The sequence below is a fragment of the Schistocerca gregaria genome, chromosome 8, assembly GCF_023897955.1.
Source record: "Schistocerca gregaria isolate iqSchGreg1 chromosome 8, iqSchGreg1.2, whole genome shotgun sequence".
Lineage (NCBI taxonomy): Eukaryota > Metazoa > Arthropoda > Insecta > Orthoptera > Acrididae > Schistocerca > Schistocerca gregaria.
The window spans coordinates 419,488,857-419,516,180 of record NC_064927.1 but is presented as its reverse complement, the minus strand read 5'-3'; the positions used below and the strand labels follow the sequence as shown (position 1 = coordinate 419,516,180).

The 27,324-nt window shown below is 45.8% G+C and overlaps 1 protein-coding gene across 2 annotated transcripts in view; it reads right to left on the bottom strand.

Annotated features, from left to right (window-relative positions):
• Positions 1 to 27,324, bottom strand: part of LOC126284569 (TBC1 domain family member 4) — a 777,557-nt gene that overhangs the window by 607,257 nt on the left and 142,976 nt on the right. The window contains exon 1 of one of the 2 annotated variants that reach the window (XM_049983583.1): positions 12,355 to 12,405. The exons of the other annotated variant lie outside the window; for it this stretch is intronic. Coding sequence (XP_049839540.1) covers positions 12,355 to 12,390 — 36 coding nt within the window. The 5' untranslated portion in view covers positions 12,391 to 12,405. Of the gene's footprint in view, positions 1 to 12,354; positions 12,406 to 27,324 lie in introns of those variants that run through there. 2 annotated transcript variants of the gene reach the window in all.

The following is a 27,324-nucleotide window of genomic DNA, read 5'->3' as shown; positions in this document are numbered from 1 at the left end:
TTCGTGTGCGAGAACGTCCGCAGATTTCACCGAAGAAAACAAATTGATCTAAATTTCACTGATTCTCCTCCGAAGACAGTACTTTCCGCGCACGTGCCGGCGTACCGATGTCTGTCGTCGGCGGAATCCACCGATATCGGAGCCCCAGTGAGCACAGCGGCGTGCATTAAGGCCTCGCCACGTTAGTCGAGGGCGTACTTGAGTGACGGGTAGCTCCTCTAGGGTCTGGAAGCAGTGTGCTGACTCCATACCGCACACAAATGGCGCCATTGACGGCTGGTCGGCAATGAATGGAGACCAGAGCGTGTTGCTCGTGAACAATGGCGTCCCAGTTGCTGGTAGCACCTGCAGCGGCAAACAAAATACGAACAATATTGGGAAATGTCTCATAGAAACGGACGCATTTGTCCGCATGCTTTAGTCCGATCCACGAAAGATGGCGGTTCGCGCATGTCGAGGCACGCACGAGGACTGCATTGTTGACGATTCAAAAATGGCTCTGAGCACTATGGGACTCAACTTCTGTGGTCATAAGTCCCCTAGAACTTAGAACTACTTGAACCTAACTAACCTAAGGACATCACACACATCCATGCCCGAGGCACGATTCGAACCTGCGACCGTAGCGGTCACGCGGTTCCAAACTGAAGCGCCTTTAACCGCACGGCCACACCGGCCGGCTGTTGACGATTCCAAGCGACAGTTGCGGTACGCGCATGGGCTTGCTTTCCGCTGGAAGAAAGCATGTATCCTGCAAATTGCGTCTCTCCGTTGCTTACGCGGAATGTATCACTTAGCACCCCCATCAGCGATGCTAATTCGCAACAAATGGTATAAAAATCCAGTAAACAACTCGTTACAATCACGTTTAATGCTCGCACTAGCTACGGCATTCACTGAGGAGCGCCCAGAACACTACTAAACGCTCATTGGTTGGCGGAGAATGTGTGACGTAGGTGCGCAGTACGAGCCTAAACGCCGGCCGCTGTGGCCGAGCGGTTCTAGGCGCTTCAGTTCGGAACCGCGCTGCTGCTACGGTTGTAGGTTCGAATCCTGCCTCGGGCGTGGATGTGTGTGATGTTTTTAGGTTGGTTAGGTTTAAGTAGTTCTAAGTCTAGGGGACTGATGAGCTCAGATGTTAAGTCCCAGAGTGCTAAGACCGATTTGCACCACTTTTTTGCAAGTCTAAACTAGACCCCCATCGTTCGTGACAAGCAAGGAATAGAGGAGAGAGGCTACGATGAATGAGGAATGTATGAATACAGATGCTGATTCTTAAGACGAGGAATTTAGTGGTGCACTTTTCGGAAGATTTAAAAAAAAAAAAAAAAAAAGAAAAAACTCTGAGCTCTATGGGACTCAACTTCTGAGGTCCCCTAGAACTTAGAACTACTTAAACCTAACCAACCTAAGGACATCACACACATCAATGACCGAGGCAGGAGTCGAACCTGCGACCGTAGCGGTCACGCGGTTCCAGACTGAAGCGCCTAGAACCGCACGGCCACACCGGCAGGCAAGATTTCACCAGTCTGGGGACTGGGTCAGCCTCTCCGCTCTCCATATTGCCACTTTTAAAGCCTCAACACCGACTGTCTGACCTTTCCGTCGCTCATTACCGTTGTCTCATGACCTAGCCTCACCTGACGAATTCAGGCAGCTGTAGATCCGCTTCCAAAAAAAGCATCAATTTACAGTACGTGTGTCCGCATCTCGTGGTCGCGCGGCAGCGTTTTCGCTTTCCACGCCCGGGTTCCCGGGTTCGATTCCCGGCGGGGTCAGGGAAATACATCAAAAACGGATGACCAGTGTTGAACATGTGAGGTCACCAGGTGACGTACCGCGCCGCACGTGCAGCCGTACAGCCCATCACTACGTCGCAGCTATTCATCCCAACCCAACCCAACTTTAGTCTCCGAGCGAGGTGGCGAAGTGGTTAGCACACTAGACTCGCATTCGAGGAGACGACGGTTCAATCCCGCGTCCGCTCATCCTGTTTTAGGTTTTCCGTGATTTCCATAAATCGCTCCAGGCAAATGTCGGGATGGTTCCTCTGAAAGGGTACGGCCGACTACCTTCCCTGATCCGATGAGACCGATGACCTCGCAGTTTGGTCTCTTCCCACAAACAACCAAACCCAAGTCAAGTCAATTATTCACGTCGGTGTGGCTCCGGGCCTATCGGTAGGTGCGCAACTTTAGCGCGCCGTGCTTAGGCTTCGAGTCTTGCCTCTGGCAGGCAGTTTTATTTTCACTGCGTTAGACGGTTATGTATTAACATAGATGTATGAATTTTATTTTATCGACTGGTCTAGCGGTCTCCGCTGGTTATCTGGAAAGTACAGCAGAACAAAAACCTACACTACTGCGTGACACGTACATGAGTAAAAGCTTACGAATTGCGTCAATACCAGTAAATGATCTACGTTTTATTTACTACATAATGTATCCACACGAAAAACAAAAGCGACAAAGGAAAGAAACGCACAATAAGAACTGCTTTTGTTGGGTTACAGTTAGGACAACAATATTTTAACTTCTACATCTACAAAATGTGTTCGAATTTTGCAGCGTAAGCTTGAAAGCAAGTATTGCATAGCTCCATCTCACCTTCATGTACGCGCTCGAAAATACCCTCCGTATTTTGGACGTCACATCACATGTTCTAAATCTATCATCCGCTTTTGGGGTGCCTCGCGACATTTGCGGTCTCTTGTGTGTGTGTGTGTGTTTTTTTTTTTAAGATCAATAAGAATAAGGATTGAGGGTAAATCTAAGAAAGACGAAAGTAACGAGAAGCGGTAGAAATGAGAACAGCGGGAAACAACATCAGGACTGCCGATCACGAAGTATACGAAGTTAAGTGATTCTGCTAGCTATGTAGCAAAATAATCAATAACGGAGGGAGCCAGGAGGACATTAAAAGCAGACCAGCACTGCAAAAAGAGGGCATTCCTGGCCAAGAGAAGTCGACTAATACTAAACACAGGCCTTAATTTGAGGAAGAAATTTCTGAGAATGTACGTTTGGAGCACAGTATTGTGATGATGAAGTCCCATATTCCGTGACGGAGCGTAGGGGACGATGCGGGAGACCCGCACCGCCGTACTAGGTAAGGTCCTAGTGGAGGTGGTTTGCATCGCCTTCCTCCGACCGTAATGGGGATGAATGATGATGATGAAGACGATACAACAACACCCAGTCATCTCAAGGCAGGAAAAATCCCTCACCCCGCCGGGAATCGAACCCAGGAACCCGTGCTCGGGAGACCACGAGCAGCGGACTCACAGTATTGTATGGTAGCGAAACGCGTGGGAAAAACCGGAACAGAAGAGAATCGAAGCATTTGACAAGTGGTGGTACAGGAAAACGTTGAAAATTACGTGGACTGATAAGGTGAGGAATCATGAGGTTCTGCGCGTAAGCGGAGAGTAATATGTGGAAAACGATGACATGGAAAAGCGTCAGGATGATAGGACATCTACTAAGACACCAGGGAACGACTTCCGTAGTACTGGCGGGAGCTGTAGAGGGCAAAAACTGCAGAGGAAGACAGAGATTGGAATACATACAGCAGATAATTGTTGACGTAGGTTGCAAGTGCTACTCTGAGATGAAGAGGTTCGCAGAGCAGACGAATTCATGGCGGGCGTATCAAACCGGTCAGAACAGAGATAAATACACTACTGGCCTTTAAAATTGCTACACCAAGAAGAAATGCAGATGATAAACGGGTATTCAGTGGACAAATATATTATACTAGAACTGACATATGATTACATTTTCACGCAATTTGGGTGCATAGAAAACTGAGAAATCAGTACCCACAACAACCACCTCTGGCCGTAATAACGGCCTTGATACGCCTGGGCATTAAGTCAAACAGAGCTTGGATGGCGTGTACAGGTACAGCTGCCCATGCAGCTTCAACACGATACCATAGTTCAACAGTAGTGACTGGCGTATTGTCACGAGCCAGTTGCTCGGCCACCATTGACCAGACGTTTGCAATTGGTGAGAGATCTGGAGAATGTGCTGGCCAGGGCAGTAGTCGAACATTTTCTGTATCCATAAAGGCCCGTACAGGACAAGGAACATGCAGTCGTGAATTATTCTGCTGAAATGTACGGTTTCGCAGGGATCGAATGAAGGGTAGAGCCACAGGTTGTAACACATCTGAAATGTAACATCCACTGTTCAAAGTGCCATCAATGCGAACAACAGATGAATGAGACGTGTAACCAATAGCACCCCATACCATCACTCCACGTGATACGCCAGTATGGCGATGACGAATACACACTACCAATGTGCGTTCACTGCGATGTCGCCAAACAACTATGCGACCGTCAAGATGCTATCTACAGAATCTGGATTCATCCGAAAAAATGACGTTTTGCCACTCGTCCAACCAGGTTCGTCGTTGCGAACACCATCACAGGCGCTCCTGTCTGTGGCGATGCACCACAGGCGCTCCTGTCTGTGGCGATGCACCACAGGCGCTCCTGTCTGTGGCGATGCACCACAGGCGCTCCTGTCTGTGGCGATGCACCACAGGCGCTCCTGTCTGTGGCGATGCACCACAGGCGCTCCTGTCTGTGGCGATGCACCACAGGCGCTCCTGTCTGTGATGCAGCGCCAAGGGTAACCGCAGCCATGGTCTCCGAGCTGATAGTCCATGCTGCTGCAAACTTCGTCGAACTGTTCGTGCAGATGGTTGTTGTCCAGCAAATGTCCCCATCTGTTGAGTCGGGGATCTAGACGTGGCTGCACGATCCATTACAGCTTTGCGGATAATATGCCTGTCATCTCGACTGATAGTGATACAAGGCCATTGGGATCCAGCACGGCGTTTCGTATTACCCTCCTGAACCCACCGATTCCATTGGATCTCTACCAGTGAGAGCAGCAATGCCCCGATACGACAAACCGCAATCGCGATAGGCTACAATCCGACCTTTATCAAAGTCGGAAACGAGATGGTACGCATTTCTCCTCCTTACATGAGGCATCACAACAACGTTTCACCAGGCAACGCCGGTCAACTGCTGTTTGTGTATGAGAATTAGGTTGGAAACTTTCCTCATGTCAGCACGTTGTAGGTGTCACCACCGGCGCCAACCTTGTGTGAATGCTCTGAAAAGCTAATCATTTGCATATCACAGCATCTTCTTCCTGTCGGTTAAATTTCGCATCTGTAGCACGTCAGCTTAGTGGTGTACCAATTTTAATGGCCAGTAGTGTAACGAGAAAGAAAGAAAGCTTAAGGAATAGCTGTTACTTTTAGAATACCCTATTGGACAGCGAGGTTGCAAATTTGAGGAAAATTTTGTGTGTACGCTATCTGCGTGAGGTGTAGGACAGGTGACGCTTGGAACGGGGTTGTAGCGCGGACGGCGGAGCGGGGTTCCCCGCCACACGCCTTCTCCTCCTGTCGTGTCGTTGGCGCGTTAGCGGGGGACGTGGGGGGGGGCACTTTCAGTCTCGGTAGCGGGCGTTGCACAACGCCGCGGCGCGCCTTGCCGTCTGTTCCGCAGCAAACAGGTTCGGCGGGCGCCTGCGTGGGTTGCGGGTGGACGGCTGGAATCCCACCTCGTCCTGTCCGCCACGACCCCCAGTCTGGCTGGAATGCGGGGCAAGCGGCCGCGGAATGTCTCGCATTTAAATCGCATCCGCCCCGCATAACTGCCGTGAGAGTTCTGCGATACTGTCTCCTCGAACACGCAACGACACGTATTCCAAAACTTGCCTGCATTGAAACAGTAGCCGCAAGGAACTATGTTTGACGAGTACAGCGCCATTGACGAAGATCGTAATGGATCTTCTACTTTCATACCTCGCACGGACACATATCGAAGTGTATTATTTCTGACTTTGCAGCCGTCATATTCGGCTACAAGAAGCTGTTTTTAGAGCAGTTGAGATGCCAGCTGTGGCAAGATGACGTAACGTGGTGTGAGGTGCCGATGACAGACGGTTTGTTCGGTACAGATATCGTGAGAAAGACTGCCTGAATTATGGTCCTTCGCTGCTGCGTTCGGAAGCTGAGCGCCTAAATGGTAATCTCATATTATTAATATTAAACAAACTAAACAGCGTATTACTTGCATGTCATGTTTATAGTATCTCTCAATAGCCTATTATCATTCTATTATTTGACCAGTATTAGTAACCAGCAGAATAGTTAACAACTGCGAAACGTAAACACAGAGATCTTCGGATCGCGCCTTAACTGAACGGCGGGCGAAGTGGTTCGGCTGTAAGACCATAGATGGGTTCGCAGGAGAGCTTCTGTGAAGTGTGGAAGGTAGGAGACAAGGGACTGGCGGAATTACAGCTGTGGGGACGGGGAATGTGTCGTCCACGGGTAGTTGGTAGCTCAGTTGGTAGAGCACTTTCCCGCGGAAGGCAAAGGTCCTGAGTTCGAATCTCGGTCCGGCACACAGTTTTAATCTGCCAGGAAGTTTCATATCAGCGCACACTCACTCCCCTGTAGAGTGAAAATTTCATTCTACATGGACATGTCCGCAGCGGTATCAGTAAAGACTTAATTTGCAATGTCTAGTTCGTGAATAGAGCTGTTTCGGCAGTATCGGAGAACAGACATGTTGTCTGCCGTGGTCAGTATTAGTTAATACTTTATTTGCAATGTACTGTAGTGCCCCCCCGTTGGAGGTGCGAGTTCTCCCTTGGGCGTGTGTGTGTGTGTGTGTGTGTGTGTGTGTGTGTGTGTGTGTGTGTGTGTGTGTGTGTCTCGTCCTTAGCGTAAGTTAAAGTTAGATTAAGTAGTGTGTCAGCCTAGGGACCGATGACCTTAGCAATTTGGTCTCACAGAAACTTACCACAAATTTCCATATGCTAATTACGGAAATATGCAGTTCATTAATTTGTTGAAAAACAGGAATCATCTGTCGCCTTCTGCTAATAAAGAGCGATTGCCATCCCGCATAAACAAACTGATTGGAAATTTAATTATTTCTAAAACGTACATCTACATTTACATCCATACTCCACAAGCCACCAGAAGGTGTGTGGCGGAGGGATCCTCTCCAAGAGTTTCTTACATCTTGAAGATTACGGATTCGCGACCTACGTCTTGTTTTCTACGCAGGGGATATCAACTGTAGAACACTGCAGGTTGGTGAACATTTATTAGAACTTACGCATTCCACTCAGGGCGGTGGAAGGAAATGGGCACCTCGTGTGTACTGCGATCTTAGCATAAATGACATCACCGACAAGTCATCTGGGGTAAAATACAGGAGGCATGAAGGAGAGAAATGTTTTTGAGGGAAAGGGTTTATCATACACATATCATATCACCTTATCTCTCCTTCTCAATTTTTTTTCAACTTGTCATAGAAGGAAGTGTCCGATGAAGAGACACACACAACTGAAATCCTTTAAGGCCACTGCACCTGATGGGATTGTACAAGCAATATGCTCTACGAGTCAAGAGCTGCCGCTGAGTGGACAAATGCGCACCTCATACCCGTTTTCAAGAACGACCGTCCAACAGACGCTCACAGCTGTAGACCTATAGCGTTGACTTCCAGACTGATGTAGAATATTAGAAGGCGATTCATGGTTGGTTGCTTGATCCGGTGGGGGGTCATCCGTCCCATTAGGGAAGGAAATCGGCCGTGACGTTTCAAAGGAACCATCCCAGCATTTGCCTGAAGCGATTTAGGGAAATCACGGAAAACCTAAATCAGGGAGGCCGGACGTGGGTTTCAACCGTCCTCCTTCGGAATGCGAGTCCAGAGACCGGCGTCTAGATCCACGACATGTTGCTTGACTTCGGGGAGGCGTTCGATGCACCTCCGCACTGTCGCCTAATGAACGAACAGGACCGTGCGGCAGATTAGCCCAGTTGTGTGACAGGACAGCAGAATTCCTAGCAAACAGAACATAGCACCCGTGGGTCGGCATGGTTTAAATGCTAATGATTTCTGCACAACTGTGACGTGCGTTTCCTGTCAATACGAACGTCCTCTCTCTAGTCGTTCAAAGTGTTCTGTTTTTTCTTCTGAACATGAGTGTAGGAAGAATCGAACCCTGAAACGACGAACTGCCAGTCGCTGCACTTGCACCACGTGCCTCTACGTCAAGTATTGCTAGGAAATCCGTCACACGCTATTCGTAGATCTTTAGAGAACGTTTTACCTTTTCCTATGGCACACTTAGGCGGAATATCATTCGACTCGCACCGTTTGAGCCACATGCTCGCCTTTTCGGATCTAAACTTGCAGTAGGTCAACATAGCTCTGCAACTCTCACTTTCTCCTCAAAGGATCTACTGGAAAAATTGACTCTTTAACGTATCGTTTACAGAAATTACAATACTGCTTGGACAATACTTTACAGGTATTTTCAACGAAAAATACTGACCTGCTGCTGTGAGCGACGCAGCACCCTTGGTGCCTGCATCGATGACGTCACATCAGAGCATACTCAGTCGAAAACAGAAAGCTGTGCCCCTTCTCCGAGTTTATCGTAGCAAGGCTGACCTTCATATCAGCCACCGATGCTAGTTTCTAGCTGTTGCAGAAAGAGCGCTACAAAATACGGTTTCGTCGCTTTTTTTTCATCATACCATCAAGCATTCGAAGATGTTTGGCGTAATTTTAGTGCGATTTCGGCCTCGCATTCGAAGAGAAATGGCAAAATTCTAGTGCGATATTTACAGTGTTGTATAGCACATTAACTCATTATCACCGACCACCACTGCTTCGGAACATTCGCAGGCAGTTTTCTCGCCGATAGATGAAAGTTCCGTACCCCAGTGTCAGTTCATAAATTACTCGTTAAACTCGCCCATAGAAATAAACAGCTCACTGCGATTAGGGCGTCGTAATGGTAGCGTGTGATTTGACAGCCGCAAGTGGTGGACTGCTAGATCCTCGCCGTCTCGCTAGTTAGGCCAGATAGCGATCCCGTGGATCCAGAAGCGGAGGCGCTGACGAGAGTAATTGGCACAGCACCTGTGGACGAGATGCCTCCCGTACCTCGAACAATTATAACTACCGTGGCAGGTCGTAAACGTGTTATTCAACTAGCATCTGTACATCTCTGAAGTCTCTAAGTCTGCATTCGCTACTCCTTGTTTTAACACCTATTACATTTTCGGCCGCCGAGTCTTGACAAACGCGAATCTAACAGATTATGGGTGGTAAAGTTTAGTGTAAAGGTCATTGTAATCCAACAGACTTTTGGAAAAGAAAAAAAAAGGTTCAAATGGCTCTGAGTACTATGCGACTTAACTTCTGACATCATCAGTCGCCCAGAACCTAGAACTAATTAAACCTAACCAACCTAAAGACATCACACACATCCATGCCCTAGGCAGGATTCGAATCTGCGACCGTAGCGAGAAAAGAAAAAGGCTAAAGACAAAAGGCCTCTTCAGAGACCCACCCCTATACTTTAGAATGCACCAGTAATGAACCATTTTGCAAACCGAAGTAAATGAAAATGCAGAGACTCTGCAGAATCGTATTCAGTAATGAAATGAAATGTCGTGTGACGAGGGCCTCCCGTCGGGTAGTCCGTTCGCCTGGTGCAAGTCTTTCGATTCGACGCCACTTCGGCGACTTGCGCGTTGTGGGGATGAAATGATGATGATTAGGACAACACAACACCCAGTCCCTGAGCGGAGAAAATCTCCGACCCAGCCGGGAATCGAACCCGGGCCCATTGGATTGACAGTCTGTAGCACTGACCACTCAGCTAACGGGGGCGGACATCGTATTCAGTGAGACTATCGCACAAGTGTAACGCTGACGCGCTGTACCCAGTGATTAAAAAAGAAAGAACAGATATCAGTTGTTCATCACAGACAACTTATGTAAGACAGAATCACACCGCCATGTCACTGGATAGAGGAAGGTCCAACGTTATGACACAGCTGCGCCGTTGTTTGTTAATAGCAAAATAGCGACTGCAGCAAAAGAGACATCGTTTTGTGCGTTGGAATTTGCGCGAAGACTTAGTGTTCAAGTCCGACGTGCATTCCGTCATTGATTCAGCAAGAAGCCGCATTTGCACAAGGTGATTTATGATTTGCATCTGCAAAGGGAAGAGCACTGGCTGAACACGCACGTTTGATAAAAATGTCGAGCGTATGCGAGATGCGTTCACACGGAGCCCTCGAAAGTCCACAAGCCAGGATAGGCCAGGAGCTTCAGCCTCCTCAAATAACGGTGTGGCGACGCCTGCATATAAAATCATAATTAAATCGAAACCCTTAGCTGCCGACAGGTGTTGTTGATATACTGGGTGATCAACATTTGAAAACTTAATAAACCACGGAATAATGGAGATAGAGAGGTAAAAATCGACACACATGCTTGGAATGACATGGGGTTTTATTAGAAGCAGGCGTTCCACCCCATATTGCTAGACGCGTGAAACATTTCTTGCGCGCGTCGTTTGGTGATGATCGTGTGCTCAGCCTCCACCTTCGTCATGCCTGGCCTCCCAGGTCCCCAGACCTCAGTCTGCGCGATTATTGGCTTCGGGGTTACCTGAAGTCGCAAGTGTATCGTTATCTACCGACATCTGTAGGGATGCTGAAAGACGACATCCGACGCCAATGCCTCACCATAACTCCGGACATGCTTTACAGTGCTGTTTACAACATTATTCCTCGACTACAGCTATTGTTGAGGAATGATGCTGGACATATTGAGCATTTCCTGTAAAGACCATCATCTTTGCTTTTGCAACACCAAAAAAATAATTACTGTTGAGTACTGAAATTTCGGGAATACATTTCTCTGGGTAACGTATTCAAGTGACTAACATTTCAAGATAACAGGTAACTGTATGCGCGAGATAAGTCATTGAAAATGTGAAATACTGGTACGTTAATAAACTGCAGCGTACTGTACAGTGAGGGAGTTCCATGTGTGTTGCACTTGGTCGGTCTATACAAGGACGGTTAATGGCGTTCGTGGATGCCGCTGGAGTTGTCGTCCGATGATGTCCCATATGTGCTCGGCTGGAGACAGGTCTGGTAACAGAGCAGCCAAGGCGACACTCCACAGAGCATGTTGGGTTACAACATCGGTATGTTGGGGAGTGTTATCCTAATGGGAAACATCCCGTGGATTACTGTTCATGAATGGCAGCATAAAAGGTAGAATCACCAGACTGACGTACAAATTTGCAGTCAGGGTGCGCGGGATAACCACGAGAGTGCTCCTACTGTCATACGAAATCATACCTCGCAGCATAACTGTAGGAGTAGATCCGGTATGTCTAGCAGGCGGTCAGGTTCGTTGCAGGCCCTCAAATGGCCTCCTAACCAACACACGGCCATCACTGGCACCGAGGCACAAACAACTTTCTTCAGAAACCCAACAGACCTTCACCTTGTCCTCCAGCGCGCTCTCGCTTGACACCACTTGAGTCGCAAATGGTGGTGGTTTGGAGTCAGTGGAATGCACGCAACAGGGTGTCTCGCTCATAGCTAACCTTTAAGTTATCGATTTCTAGGAATTCGTTGTGTCACTGTGGTGCCAACTGCAGCTCGAATTGCTGCTGCAGATGGAATACGATGCGCCAGAACCATACGCCGGACATGAGTGTGTTCGCTCTCGGCAGTGCCACGTGGGCGCTCGGAGCCAGGTTTTCTCGCGACCGTAAATTCGCGTCACAACCGCTGCTAGCAATCGTGGACAGTGGCTACATTCCTGCCAAGTCCTTCTGCAGTATTGCAGAAGACACACCCACGTTTTCATAGCCCTGTTACAGTACCTCATTCAAACTCGGTGAGGTGTTGATAATAGCGTCCATGTCGCCTTGAAGTCCTTGGCTATCAACAACTCACCACGTCCTGTCTCAAATGTAATTAACGCTCACGACAGTTACAGTGTGTATTTGAAGCTAATCTGATTTGCATCTTTATAGTGAAGCTACTAGCGCCATTCTAGCCGACTGACGCGAAATCTGAAGAGACATCACCTGTGACGTGTCGGAACACGTTTCCAACTTTCGTTTATGTCGCACAACTCCAATGCGGTCGCGCGGTTCCAGACTGAAGAGCCTAGAACCGCTCGGCCACCCCGGCCGGCCCTGAGAATGTGGCTGCTTCTGTCACAAAAAAAGGCAACCGTTAGCTCTGCAACCTGTTTAAACTACCCTTACTCTGGATGCTCTACGCAGGAAATCCTCTTTGATAGTAGTGAGCGGTAGACAGTCCAGCAGATTGGCGCGCAGAGAGTACCTCGTTGTGTTCCAAGTACCAGAAACCTCGAAACGACCAAGTGTAAAGGCGCGAGTAGTGGTTGAAGTTACGACCAATAAATTTCGTAGGAGAATACCGCATTCAGAGAATTTTAATAATACTTACGCAAGATAGCGGCCGACAGAGCAAAACTTCGTCCATTCCGAACTCCCAAATTTCGCATTACTCCAGATTTTTTGAAGACATACCTGAAAAAACCGTAAATATCATCATAATCAGCATTAATAATAGCACTAACAGAACAGAAGCTACATTGAATAGAAAAACGAGAAATAACAATAGCAACTTGGAATTCTAGTTAACTAGCCATGCAGTCACTTCCTTGCAAATCTGACTTCTTTGTTACACCTTGATGTCAGCGTTTCAAATGTCTCCAGTTTCTAATACCTCTCAATGGGCAAATCTGTATGTATTTAAAGTGCCACAGTAATAAGTTCCACTGTGGAAAATATAGTAGAAAAATATCCCAACGAAATAGTCCAACAATCTTCATTTGTGTGGTCCCATCATAGCCGCAGTTAATTTGAGTAAGAGGCAGTCAAATTAAAACAGAATAGATGGAAAGACGGTAATACATTCATTCTGCTAAGAAACGAAACAGTCAACGTGTCTATGAAAATTAGTTTGTAACTGAGATTACACCCATATGGTGTACCATCGTATGCAAAACCCTTAGGTGCAACGAATTGATATTTTTGTGCACGACTGCGAGAATCGGACGTTCCGTACTGCGAACGCATCTCTGTGTTACGGAACCAAGGATTTTGTGGATTCCTTAAATGTGAGAGAAGGAGAAAGATTGTATTGTTGTGAGACGCCATTACGGGTATAATAAATGTACGTACAGTTTTTTGTACAAAATAAAATCCAATTACTAATATAAAGTATTCAAGGTGCGTATATCTCTATACCCCGTTACTTACTTATCACGGTGCACGTATAATAGATCGTTCGGAGTTGAAGTTTGGAACGATAGTGCGAACCTGCATTTTCCACGGTCAGAATTCGTCGAGAAATTATCTCCGAAGTAATAAACTTTATCTTGCTAAATTGTTGGACCTATTATCCAGACCCATCCAACAACATAGCACACATTTGTGCCGAACGATCTGCGTAGAGAGTAAAGGTTTTAGAGATTTCAAGTGGATCAGATAACGACAAGGAATTCCGCGAGATCACCGCTGCGGAATTCATCTCTTGCTGTCCTGTGGTACTTAAAACGAAACATTCATATTTTCCAGGTTTTCAGGAAAGTGAAGATAAAAGGAAATAAGGAACTAAGCTAACCCAACTAAAACCAGTAACTAGACCAATAATTAAATTAAAAGGGCACACGAGATTTATTTATAATAATAAATAAAAATATTTTTAATTAACTGACCAATAAAAATGTATTAAACCAGGCACGTACCTCTTCGCCTGAAGCAAAATGATGTCACGAGTGTCTTCTTCAGGGCTCCAAAAATATGAGAAGAAAGTCTGGACTTTCCGCCGCTTTAGCTGAGTAGTCAGCGCATCTGACTACCATGCAGCGGGCCGGTCTTTGATTCCCGGCAGTGCCGGAGATTTTCTCCGCTCGGGAACTCTGTTACGTTGTCCTCTTCATTATGTCATCATCATCATCATCGACACGCAAATCGCCCAGTATGGCGTCAACTAGTAAGACTTGCAACTCGGCGGCCAAATTTCCTGACCTGGGGACTTCCAGCCATCAATGCCATACGATCCTTCTTTCATTTCGTTTCACAGGGACTGCATGGAGCGCACGCTAGACAACCTTCGCGACGTGTGGGAGGGCAGAACGCAGCAGAAGTTTCAGTGCGAAACCCTCACACATCCGCCATACAGTCCCGATACTTCTGCATGCGATTTCCATATTTTTGAAGCCCTGGATGAAGACATTCGTAGCCGTCGATTTGCATGAGCCGGCAGCGGTGGCCGAGCGGCTCTAGGCGCTTCAGTCCGGTACCGCGCGACTGCTACGGTCGCAGGTTCGAATCGTGCCTCGCGCATGGATGTTTGTGATGTCTTTAGATTAATTAGGTTTAAGTAGTTCTAAGTTCTAGGGGACTGATGACCTCATATGTTAAGCCCCATAGTGTTCAGAGCCACTTGAACCACTTGACTTTGATTTACATGCCTGGGTGCGATCATAGTTACGTAGGCAACCGCAAGCATTCTTCCATGTAGACACTGACCGTCTTTTCTCACAATGGGATAAATGTATTAACAGTTAAGGTTATAATGAGCAGTTCTCTTCCCACCTGCCTCATTTTCATTAAATTGACGGTAGGACAGTATTCAGTCGGAAAATTCGTCATTTATTGCAGATCTAGATTTAGACTATAACGTACGACAAAATGACACTAGCTTTTACATGGCTAGTGTCAGTTTTCATACTTTGTGCGCTCAGCCAAAGGGAACTATTTGACTCTTTCGTAATGCACCGATGACGTCTATGCTATAGTCAAAATCTAAGTCTGGAATTAAATATGGATTTCGCGACAGACTGCTGTCCTTCCTTCAGTTTGAGCGTTCTGATGTTTATGCATCTACTAGAACAAAAATACTTTTATCACAAAAGTTTTTCGTTTTATTGACACTAAACTACTTCAACAGTTTCGACGAAATGCTACCACCGTCAATGCTTTATCTCAATAGCATTAAACGCATATGGCGAAAAACTCATTAATTTAGTACTTGCATCAACGGTAACAAAATAATTTTGAAAAATTAACACCTTGCGCTCGGTAGGTATTACAGGTCGGAAATATTTCGGGTTATGATGCCACAGTTGAATGAATTTCCCCCTTTGGAGAACATCTTCAAGCCGTCTTCGACCTTCTATACACGCTCAGTTCACACCTGGCTCGCTACTGACTGCAATGGAAGGTCTTTCCCGCCTGCTCTGGCGCAGAGGCGTTTCGTCACACGTTTTCAAAAAATCCTCCAGCGTAATATCGGCCATTGCCACTAGTTGCCATCCACTATTGATATCGCACCACTACGGAAAACTGGAACACATTATTTTCAGCATAGGAATCCGGATGCCATTTAGACTCGTTAACATCCTTCTCCTCGCGAATGTCGTGCGACTGATCGCTATCGTATAGCAAGTACACAGACGAAAATAATAATAATAATAATAATAATAATAATAATAATAATAATAATAATAATAATTTCATAGCCGCTTCTACAGCACTTTAGATCACCTAACATCAACAGATACGAAGAAAGTAAATTGGAAAAAGAAACCACTACATGGCAAAAAACCGTATCATCTAACACAGCCACACATCGATCAAGACGCATCCAACACATGGCTAAGAAAAGGCAATATATACAGTGAGACGGAAGGATTCATGATTGCAATACAGGATCAAACAATAAACACCAGATATTACAGCAAGCATATTATTAAAGATCCGAATACCACAACAGATAAATGCAGACTTTGCCCGGGTTCCCGGGTTCGATTCCCGGCGGGGTCAGGGATTTTCTATGCCTCGTGATGACTGGGTGTTGTGTGATGTCCTTAGGTTAGTTAGGTTTAAGTAGTTCCAAGTTCTAGGGGGCTGATGACCATAAATGTTAAGTCCCATAGTGCTCAGAGCCATTTGAACCAAATGCAGACTTTGCAAACAAGAAATAGAAACAGTAGATCACATCACAAGTGGATGTACAATACTAGCAAATAGAGAATACACCAGAAGACATGACAATGTAGCAAAAATACATCAACAATTTGCCATACAACATAAACTAATAAAACAACACGCTCCCACATACAAGTAAGCACCACAAAATGTACTGGAGAATGATGAATACAAATTATACTGGAACAGAACCATTATAACAAATAAAACAACATCACATAACAAACCTGACACCTTACTCAACAATAAAAAGAAGAAATTAACACAACTAATCGAAATAACCATACCCAATACAGCGAATATACAGGAGAAAACAGGAGAAAAAATTGAAAAATACATCCAACTGGCTGAGGAAGTCAAGGACACGTGGCATCAGGATAAAGTTGACATTATACCAATTATACTATCAACTACAGGAGTCATACCACACATTATCCACCAGTACATCAACGCAATACAGCTTCATCCAAACGTACATATACAACTACAGAAATCTGTAATTATTGATACAAGTTCAATTACCCGAAAGTTCCTAAATGCAATGTAACATATACCGTACAGTTAAAAGGAAGTCACGCTTGATCAATGTCCGCGTCACTTTCCATTTTTAACCAGACACAACGTCTGAGAAAGGAGAGAAATAATAATAATAATAATAAAACCGCAGCACCAAGGAGGAGTTGTGAGACATAAACGAAAGTTCGTAGTCATGTTTCTACATCTGAAAGATGACTATTCAGATGTCGTGTAAGTCGCGTAAGAGCGGCGCTAGTATCGGCACTATGAGGATGCAGATCAGGTTTGCTTTAAATACACGCTGTGACGGTCGTGAGCGTGAGTTACCTGTGAGACTGGACGTGACGAGCCGATGTTAGTCAAGAGAACCTTTGCGGCGACAAATAAATTAATAACACCTCACGGAGTTTGAAAGGGGTCATGTAACGGGGCTACGAGAACGTGGGTGTACCTTCCGCGATACTGCACTGTGCATGACTGCTGGCAGTGGTGGTGGTGGCAAGAATGTACGGTCGCAGCAAGATCGGGCTCCGGGCTGCCACGTGGCACTACCGAGGAAGACGACCACCTTGTTCAGCATATGGCACTGGCGCACCACACCGCACGTGCAGCGTCCGTTCCACTGACCCCAAACTACCGCCATTTGCAACTTCAGTGGTGTCAAGCGAGAGCTCACTGGAGGACAGGGTGGAGGTCTATTGAGTTTTATCATGCAAGCTGGAGCCGCCTCTGCGCCAGTGATGGCCGTGTGTTGGTTAGGAGGCGGTCAACTGAGAGCCTGCAACCACCCTGTGCCCGTGCTAGAGACACTGGACCTACACCTGCAGGTAAGGTCTACGGTGCGATTTCGTATGACAGCAGGAGCACTCTCGTGGTTAATCCACGCACCCTGACTGAAAATTTGTACGTCAATCTGATCATTCGACTTGCTGTGCTGCCATTCATCGGCAGCATTCCAGGGGGCGTTTTCCAACCGGATAACTCCCGCCCACATACGGCTGATGCAACCCAAAATGCTCTGCAGAGTGTCGACATGTTGTCTTGGTCTGCTGGCTCAGCAGCTCTGTCTGCGATCGAGTATATATGGGACATCATCGGACGACAACTCCAGCGTCATCCGCAAACACCATTAACCGTACCTGTACTGACAAAGTGCGACAGGCGTGGAACTCCAGCTCACGAACTGACATCCTGTACCTGGACAACACATTCTGTGCACACCTGCATGCTTTCACTGAACATTCTGGCAGTTACACCGGTTATTAATGTACCAGCATTTGACATTTGCAATGGCTTATCTAGCGCTTACATTAAGCCGTGCTCTTACAATCTTGATCACTAAAATATGTTACTTAGACAAATGTATTCCCGAAATTTGATTACTCTGCAGTAATTACTTTTTCGCGTTGCGATTTTTTCCATCAGTGTGTATCCGCCTGATTGTCTCTCGACTGCAATGCGTCTTCCATAACAGACGACCTATCCTCTTCCCCCTTTTTCAGTTGTTGTGAGTCCTTCCAGACATTTTATACTTCTATGCCTTTTATTACTAATTATCTGTTGAAAACTATAAAGTTGAAATTTCTGATATACAAACGGAAAAATTTCTTACACTCGTGGTCAAGTATCTGCCCACAGACCAAGTTCTTTGTTATTTTCACTGTTGACAGTCATGCATTCATCTGAAGTTTATAAGTTCGAAGACTCAATAAATAAATGCAATGCACTGTGAATAAATAGGCGATAAGACCTCATAGTCCAGTCACTCTATTGTCATTACATGGAATATTCACAGAAAAATGGCTCAAATGGCTCTAAGCACTATGGGACTTAACATCTGAGGTCATCAGATGCGTATCTATCAACCATATTAGTCTTCCCAATGGCGCCTTCAAATCTGATGTGGGTAATAAGACATACTTGAATGTGCCGGTTTGCGCCGCGGTCACCGCCAAATCATCGACTATTTCATTATTAACATGTCCCTTAATCAACATAAATTTTACGTTCGCCCAGAGATTTTCGTTTTTCTTGGTGGCTTTCATAATGTGCAGCACCAGTCCATTAGTTTTCATGAGAGGGGCCAGTTGCTCTTTATCCTTGAGTAAGGTTCAACAGCCCGTTAAAGTCAATTTTTCTTAATGCGAGGTTCTGAAAGTCATTAAAAACGTGTAAGTATAGCTGAGGCTTCTGAAAAGAATTAGAAGCTTCACAGCGAAGCGAAATCAATTTCTTGTAACCTGTGCTGGGACACAAGAACGGGCAACCCACTCTGCAAATACCTGTTGCTTTGGAGCCTTTAGTATACGTCTCAAAAGTATCACGAGTGCAGGTTTTTGCTAATTGCTCTGATACGGTGAATGTTTTTGTCGGAAAACAGAACGGTGCTGACCCCCCCCCCCCCCACCCACCCTTTTTTTTTTATCCTGGCAGTAGGAGTTACGGTATGTTGGCGGTCTTCGGAGATTAAGTAAACCTTCATTGAGACATAAAATCCTTGTACACAATTCCGGTTTTTGGGCAGCGTTTGTTCTCTCGAGTTTTGCTGTGGCGACTTTTGCGAGCAGTTCTGTAACGGCCTTGCCTTGCTTGGCACATCTCCGTACCTGGGGCCGCGGGATTCCAGAGCGCGGATCACGTTGTGCAATGGCGCTGTGACCTCGTCTCCTCCCCACCTCAGTCACTCCCTCCCTCTCCCCCTCCCTATCTCCTCACCGGTAACACCGAACGGGCATGCTTAATCCGACCCACTTGGCAGAATCATGCTCAGCAACAGAGCTAAGCAAGTACTCTGGAAAGGACGAATTACACGACTGATCCGTTAGCATGGAGCAGAAGGAGATGTATTGTGCTACACTTTGGTAACAAAGTACGGGAGACGTCAACACAGGAACACGCTATACTGTAGGCAAGTGCATCTAAATGTGTTTCAACATCTACAGTGTGATTTTTCCACCGTGTACGGACTGTAAGGATTGATCGATAAGAGGATAAGAAACAAAAAAGGTTTTATGTCCGGAAATGCATGGTTTCCATGTTAGAGACCATTTATTCAGTCCTACTTTGTTACATAGACTGCGGTCTATTATGCGGTGTACAATGCAGCCACAGTTACGGTATGCGAGGTTTCCTCCTAGAGGGTGGTACTGTTCCTCATACGTTGATGTTTTCTGCGCTCGGTTTTGTTCATTAGACGGCAATCGGAACTGTATCAAATGACTTCAGGAAATCCAGCGACACACGATCTACCTGGACGCATGCATTTGCTACTTTCAGGGTTTCGTGGACAAACAGAGCGAGATCTTTGGCCTCCAGAAATGTCAGAATACGCGAGCATAAAAAGAGTTCCAAAATGCTAAAACTGACCGACGTCAGAGATAATAGGCCTATAGGTCTGTGTGTCTGCTTGACGACCCTTCTTGGTATCCGAGCGAGGCGAAATTCCTATTTAAGCCGACATTCAATATGCTGTGCAATTAGTCCCTGTTTAGACTATCTAGCTCGAAAAACCTGTCCGACCAAATAGAGAAGGATGCAAGAAGAGACTGAAAAATGAGAAAGAGGTATATGAAAGGATGTAGAGAATAACAAAACAATATAGCTGACTTACATCCGTTCGTAACACGTTAGAGCACCTGCTGGAATCAAAACTGGACGAGGCTTGGTGTTTTCACTCGTGTATCTTCACAAAGCAGTGTACTTTTTAGACTCTGTCTCCCTGGATCTGCGCAAGGCACATGTCTCTGCATCTCATTTTCGAATGGTAACTATACTATTATTTTACAGACTATGTGTCTGTTCAACAAATTACTCGAGCCTGTTACATATTTGGAAACAAATTACGGTTACGCTGGATGGCGATTTTTCAACCGGAGCGAAATGAAATGACGATCACACAGAACCACTATAAAGGTGAGTGGAGGACCTGGATCTGTTGGAAGAGATTTTCTCTGGACGTCGCACCCAAGACGCCAGTGCGATCATTTCTACTGTCCAGTGTTTGGAGTCCGAATCAAGTAGGCGCGACAGAAGATTTCCTTCGAGCTGGCCAGCCCCTACTTTCACCAGCAAGACCGCCGGATCTCTCTCCAATTGAGAACGTTCGGACCATTATGGGCACGGCCTTCTAACCAGGTTCAGATTTTGACGATGTAATGCGCGAATTAGACAGAATTTGTCACGATATCCACCAGGAGGATATCCGATAACTCTGTCAACGAATGCCGAGCAGAGTAACTCCTTGCTTAACAACTGGAGGTCAACCAACGGGTTACTGACTAGCTCAATGTGTGTATATCTGTTTTCTTAAATAAATCAAGCAATTCTTCTATAATTGTTCGTCTGCCGAGCAGAGTAACTTCTTGCTTAACAACTGGAGGTCAACCAACGGGTTACTGACTAGCTCAATGTGTGTATCTCTGTTTTCTTAAATAAATCAAGCAATTCTTCTATAATTGTTCGTCTGCACGTGCACATCACACCTACCGATTTCCGTCCCAGTCGGATAATTCCTTGGTGGTGATGCTTTTTTTTCCTCTTAGAATGTACCAGCGACTGGCCTCGGCTTCGTACGGGTGAACGACTTGTCTGGTGCAGTGGTACCATATTATATACAGTAACTTTCCTCTTGATTCAGTATATACAGGGTTTTTCCGCAGAAATTTAACAGGACAGAGAATGCTCCACCCAAAAATCTGAGGTAGGGAACCCGGGGTCGGAGAAGGAGATATGGAAGAAAACTTGTCTACTGCTTTGTCTAGCATACTGTATTCCAGTTTGTTTGTTTACAACTAACATGTGTATAAGTTTACACGTACTGTGCTGTTTACTTACATGTACATCCTTTATTTCCTGCAAGGAAACAAGGAGAACGAGCCTGAATACGAGAAAGTCATGCTGCAGGTTTTGTTTACTTTGGCTGTTCATGAGGAGGGTCTATTGTGTAGTATTTACATTGTCCCACGACAGAACTTGTCAAATCAATGATAGACCCATTCATTACTCAGTGATAATCAGAGACTTACAGTGCAGTACAATGAAGAAGTACCTATACAGTACTTCCTGGTCACTGGATTGTAAGGGCAGGACCTATTCCATACCCTGCGATGTCACCTGACTCAGATGCCCTTGATTATTTACTATGGGGATATCTAAAGTCACTTGTGTATGAGGAGATGGAATTAGTTGCCAGACATGTAGCTGCCTGTGACGAGATTGGAAACATAACGGGCATATTTGTCAGGGCGCGTCAGAATATTGTTTGCCGATGTCATGCTTGCAGTGAGGTTGATGGCCGTCAGTTTCAGCAAATTTTGTAAGATACAGTACAAATTGCACGTTCATTGTGTCAATGATGGTATTTCCAGTTAACTGTAACTAATATAAATAAAGAAGTACACAGTAACGTGATTTCATTCCTTTTATATCATTAAGCTGGTTTCTCCGACAACAGCTTTCCTACCTCAAACTGTTCAGTGGAGCATCTTCTATGTCCTGTCAAATGTTTGCACACTTTTACGGAAACACCCTGTATTAGTGAAAACCGTGTCATAATCTCTACGGAAGTGCCGAAGATTAGCCTTCTTACATGACAGAAAAACTGCAGCAAGGGACTGATTTGTAGTACGACTAGATTATGACAAGTAGCGAGTATTTCTTCAGACTAACGCTTCTCGCCGCCCTGGTTCCAAGACGGTCCCAAGCTAAAGCGAGAGTTCGCAGCCCCGTGCACGGTGACAGCTCACGGCAGTGAACCACGCCTACTCTGTGAGAGCTTGCGAAGGCACTCAGCTTGTTAGCGCTAATGACCTGAAACACGTCCCGCTTCGCTCGCTTTGCCACCGGAGATCCACCCGTAGGAAACTCATCCAGAGCTGTTGAGAGCTTATTACGCGCCTGCACCCTCACTTTCAAGGGCCAAGCTCCGGCGGGGCCGTTGATCCCTTTACTTAATCAATATACGCCAAATTCAGCGTGATGGCAAGTACAGCTGAAGGCGATATTTCGTCACGAACGAAGCAATAATAAAATTAACTTTTACTATAGCTAATTTCAGTACACGTGCGGAAGGCGAGTAGACGGCAAGCCTAAGATGAAATAAGAACGAATTAGCACTCGGTCTCCCGAAACTGGCTTGGAAGAGTCGTACTGTGTGACAACAGGGGGTATTCGCTCCTGACTCTCCGGCATAACATTTAGCAGTTGCCGTCTACCCAATGAAAAAAAAAAAAAGTTCAACAAAGTGTGCTGATCTATAAGAGGAATACGTTCAAAAGTAAGAGTATATATAATGTTCAAATCGCTCTGTGCACTATGGGACTTAACTTCTGAGGTCATCAGTCCCCTAGAACTTAGAACTACTTAAACCTAACTAACCTAAGGACATCACACACATCCATGCCCGAGGCAGAATTCAAACCTGCGACCGTAAGCGGCCGCGCGGTTCCAGACTGAAGCGCCTACAACCGCTCGGCCACGCCGGCCGGCAGAGCATTTCTCTAAAGAATCGCTGTGACTAACATTCGTCAGGTAGTGTTTATCATAGTTTTCGATGTACACTGAATGATTATGTATCAAAAACAGACAAAATGTATCACTAGAGAAACAGCTCTTAAACAACGATGTCTCTGAATCATTGTATAATGTAAATAAATATTTTTTGATAATAATTTTTAGACGTCATAAAAAGATGAACATTTAATATTCGGCAACGTAAGTTCACAACTTTGGTTCCCTTGTACACTGAACAGCCAAAGAAGTTTGTACACCCGTCTAATATCATGCAGGGCCCCCGCGAACAAGCAGAAGTGTCGAAACACGACGTGGCATGGACTCGACTAATGTCTGAGGAAGTGCTGGAGGGAACACACACCACGAATCCTGCAGAGCTGTCCATAAACGAGTAAGAGTACGAAGGTATGGAGATCTCTCCTGAACAGCACGTGAAAGTCATCCCAGGTATGCTCAATAACGTTCATGTCTGGGCTGTCTGGTGGCCAGTGGAAGTGTTTAAACTCCGAAGAGTGTTCCTGTAGCAATTCTGGACGTGCGGGATGTCGCATTGTACTGCTGGAATTGACCAAGTCCGTCTGAATGCACAATGGACATGAGAGGATGAAGGTGATCGTACAGGATGCTTACGAACGTGTCACCTGTCAGACTCGTATCAAGAGGTATCAGGGATCCCATATCATTCCAACAGCACACGCCCCACCCTACTACAGAGCCTCCACCACCTTGAACAGCACCCTACTGACAGGCAGGGGCCATGGATTCAAGAGGTTGTCTCCATACCCGTACACGTCCATCCGCCCGATACAATTTGAAACGACACTTGTCCGACCAGGCAACATATTCCAGTCACCAACAGTCCAATGTCGGTGTTCACGGTTCCAGGTGAGGCGTAAAGCTTTGTGTTGTGCTGTCACCAAGGGTAAACGAGTGGGCCTTGAGCTACGAAAGGCCATATTGATGATGTTTCATTGAGTGGTTCGTATGTTGACACTTGTTGATGGCCCGGCATTGAAATCTGTAGAAATTTGCGGAACGTTTGCACATCAGTCGTGTTGAACGAATCTCTTCACTCGTCGTTGGTCCCATTCTTGTAGGATCTTTTTTCGGCCGCAGCGATGTCGGAGATTCGATGTTTTACCGGATTCCTGATATTCACGGCACACTCGTGAAATGATCGTAAGGGAAAATCCCCACTTCATTGCTACCTCGGAGATGCTGTCTCACATCGCTCGTGCGCCGATTATAACAGCACGTTCGAACTCACTTGGATGTCGATAATCTGCCATTGTAGCAGCAGTAACCGAACTAACAACTGCGCCGGACATGTGTTGTCCTATTTATAGGCGTTGCCGACCGGGGCGGCATATTCTACCTGTTTACATATCTCTGTATTTGAAAATGCATACCTATATCAGTTCTCTTTTTTTTGCGATTTAGCGTATGAATGCGCGCTGTATTTGAAAGTACAATTGGGGACATTATAATACAATCAAAACAGGATCGCATAGAATCTGTTCCTCAGGAAGAGGCGGAGCTTAATAAAATTGAGAGAGAGTTAACCATATGAAAGATTGAAAATAACTCTCGGTAAATGGCAACTAAAACAGGAATCCAGCTGCCGAAAGGAAGTTGTACCAAGTGAGTGAATTAACTGCGCTAAGAAGTATTGGAGGAGGAGGACAACCATTACAGTGGCAAGAAAAAAAAAATAAAAAAAAAAAACACTGTAGATGAAGGGAAGTGAGCTGAGGAAAATGTTCCAGCTCGTAACGAACCCCGTTAACGAAAGGCCAGAGTGGAGGAATGTTGTTATATTTGCTGTTAAGACCAAACTCACCCAAATTAAACTCCTTTTGGACAGACTGACGGACTATGATCTGGCGAAAGGCAATTAACGAGTTGCAGGTTGGGCATAAGCAACCTACTGAAAACCTCGGCGTGAAGAGAGATTTCGTATGGGGGTGTGTTTCATTATTTATTATCAAAGAAAATTCTTTTCCATTGACAGGATGTTAAACAGATATGTATAGCAACATCCTGAAGACAAATCTGGACGGGAGTGCAGAAAAGGTAGGTTTTAGGAGTACTTTCAGTTTTTTTTCGAAATAATAATCCGAAGCACACATCGCGTCTTTTGAGAGAATGGTGTCATTGTAAGTGCCTCAAAATCCTTGAGCTCTGGCTACAGAGCTGAATCCCGTAGATAATTTATGGGACGAAGTCATTATAATGGCCAAAAGAACTACAATCAGTTCCAAAGACGATCAGAAAAGAAGCCAAAGGAAGAATAAGGACATGAGTAAACAGCAAAAATAGTTGGAAATATGGATGCTCACTTGAAACTGCTATAAAACAGAAGGGATATCGCGTGAAGTACTGAGCTGCAGTATTTTCTTCCGTATTCAAGGAAAATTATATTTTGACCGAATATTGGACATACTATAGTGTTAAGCTGAGTAATATTATTTTAAAAAAAATATTGCGTTATTACGTTACTGTCAGTATTACGCCGGCGGCAAAGTGAAGAGAGGCGGTGGCGCCAAGTTACTGACCACCGGTCTTGTGCCAACGCCATGGATTAAATCCATGCCTCACCATGTGAGGACATGCGACACTGTTGATGGTGATGGCGGGGTGGGACGGTATCACCGTAATTCGAGAGGAGTACGCTATGAGTCGGCACCTGGTTTCCCTTCATCCGTAACAAGACAAACCCAACGCTACACTCATCACAGTGACCCACACGACAGAGATACACACTAGACACTTCATTACAGGTCGGAGGGACGCAGCGGCAAACGATCTGCACTAGAATCCTGCCGTGAGCGGCAATGAAGGTTTTCTGCAGGTGTTCCCTTGCGCTCATTACATGAGTATGGGACTACTTCACGTTACTTGAGAAATTGTATGCAAAGTTTTACATTACTCAAGAGAAGGTATTTTTCCATTTACTGAAATTTCACTTGTTAGTCAAATATATATTCGAAAAGAAAACACACACAAGTAGTAGTAGAAATAGTGGAGTGGCGGGAACATTAGTGAAATTATCTGTTGACCTAGGTGAACGTCTACACACAACGCATTTTTTTCTCTACAAAGACGGCTAAGTTGAGTAATTATTGTACACTCACAACTTCTTGTCCTCAAAACACAGTGACATGCGAATTAAGTAGTTACTCAGAACAAACGGCAACACGGTATGCTGCCTCTGATGGTTCAAATGGCTCTGAGCACTATGGGACTTAGAACTACTTAAACCTAAGTAACCTAAGGGCATCACACACATCCATGCCCGAGGCGGGATTCGAACCTGGGTCCGTAGCAGATGCTGCCTCTGAATCACGGGTTCCATTCCCGGCTGGGTCGGGGATTTTCTCCCGCGGCGGACTGTGTGTGATTGTGTTGTCCGAGCATCATTTCATCATAACCCGCGAAAATTGGGAGAGCGGGACTGTGACAGATTGCCAATTCGTACGAGCGCTCATAACCGCGTCATTGGGCGCCCCCCCCCCCCCCCAAACCAATCATCATCATCATCATAGCGGCAAGTATGACAGTACAAAACAGTTTCTTATCGCTGATTTTCAAACCAATATAGCGCAAAATTAATTACAAATCATGCAATAATCGTGTAACGTCTCTTACAGGTCACAGCAACCTTTTAAATCAGCGGCAGGAATTTCAGGCCGCCGTTGTGTATCCAAACTCGCGGCCTCTTGCCCGTATTTTCCGAACTTTTTATGATATGAATGCCCTGGCGGCCACGGCCCATTTGCTTCTCCATTCTAGCCAAATGCAATTCTCTCTCTCTCTCTCTCTCTCTCTCTCTCTCTCTCTCTCTCTCTCTCTCTCAATGCAATGCTGTCTCTCTCTCTCTCTCTCTAATGACCTCGTCGTCGACAGGTCGCTCAAACCCTGCTCGTCCTTCAATGGTACTCGACAGAGCTTCCATTTACACGCTTCTTGGATTCATAGTATTATAAAACAACGTCAGTTTCAATAACACCTTTCACTCTACACGGTGTGCGCGTTGTTATGGTACTTCCTGGCAGATCAAAACTGTGTGCGAAAGGCAAGGTTCCGTATTTGTGCACCGGTCCGGTACACAGCTTCACTCTGCCAGGAAGTTTCGTAACACCAGCTGGTACCTTACAAAGCGTGCAAGGATACGCTCAGAAACGTTCTCTGCCTGAAATTTTTGAGGCCATTGGCACTTTGCATGTAAGCCAGCACGCGTCAGCCGAGGCGCTTTGTAACGCAGACCTCCAGAGTTAGGGCCACGTTACGGCAGTGCTATGCAGGCAAATGATCCACTGCGTATCGCCGCATCCAATTAGTTCGCGTCTGCCGACAAGCACGCTGCGAACAGATTACTGTCTCCCCTTCC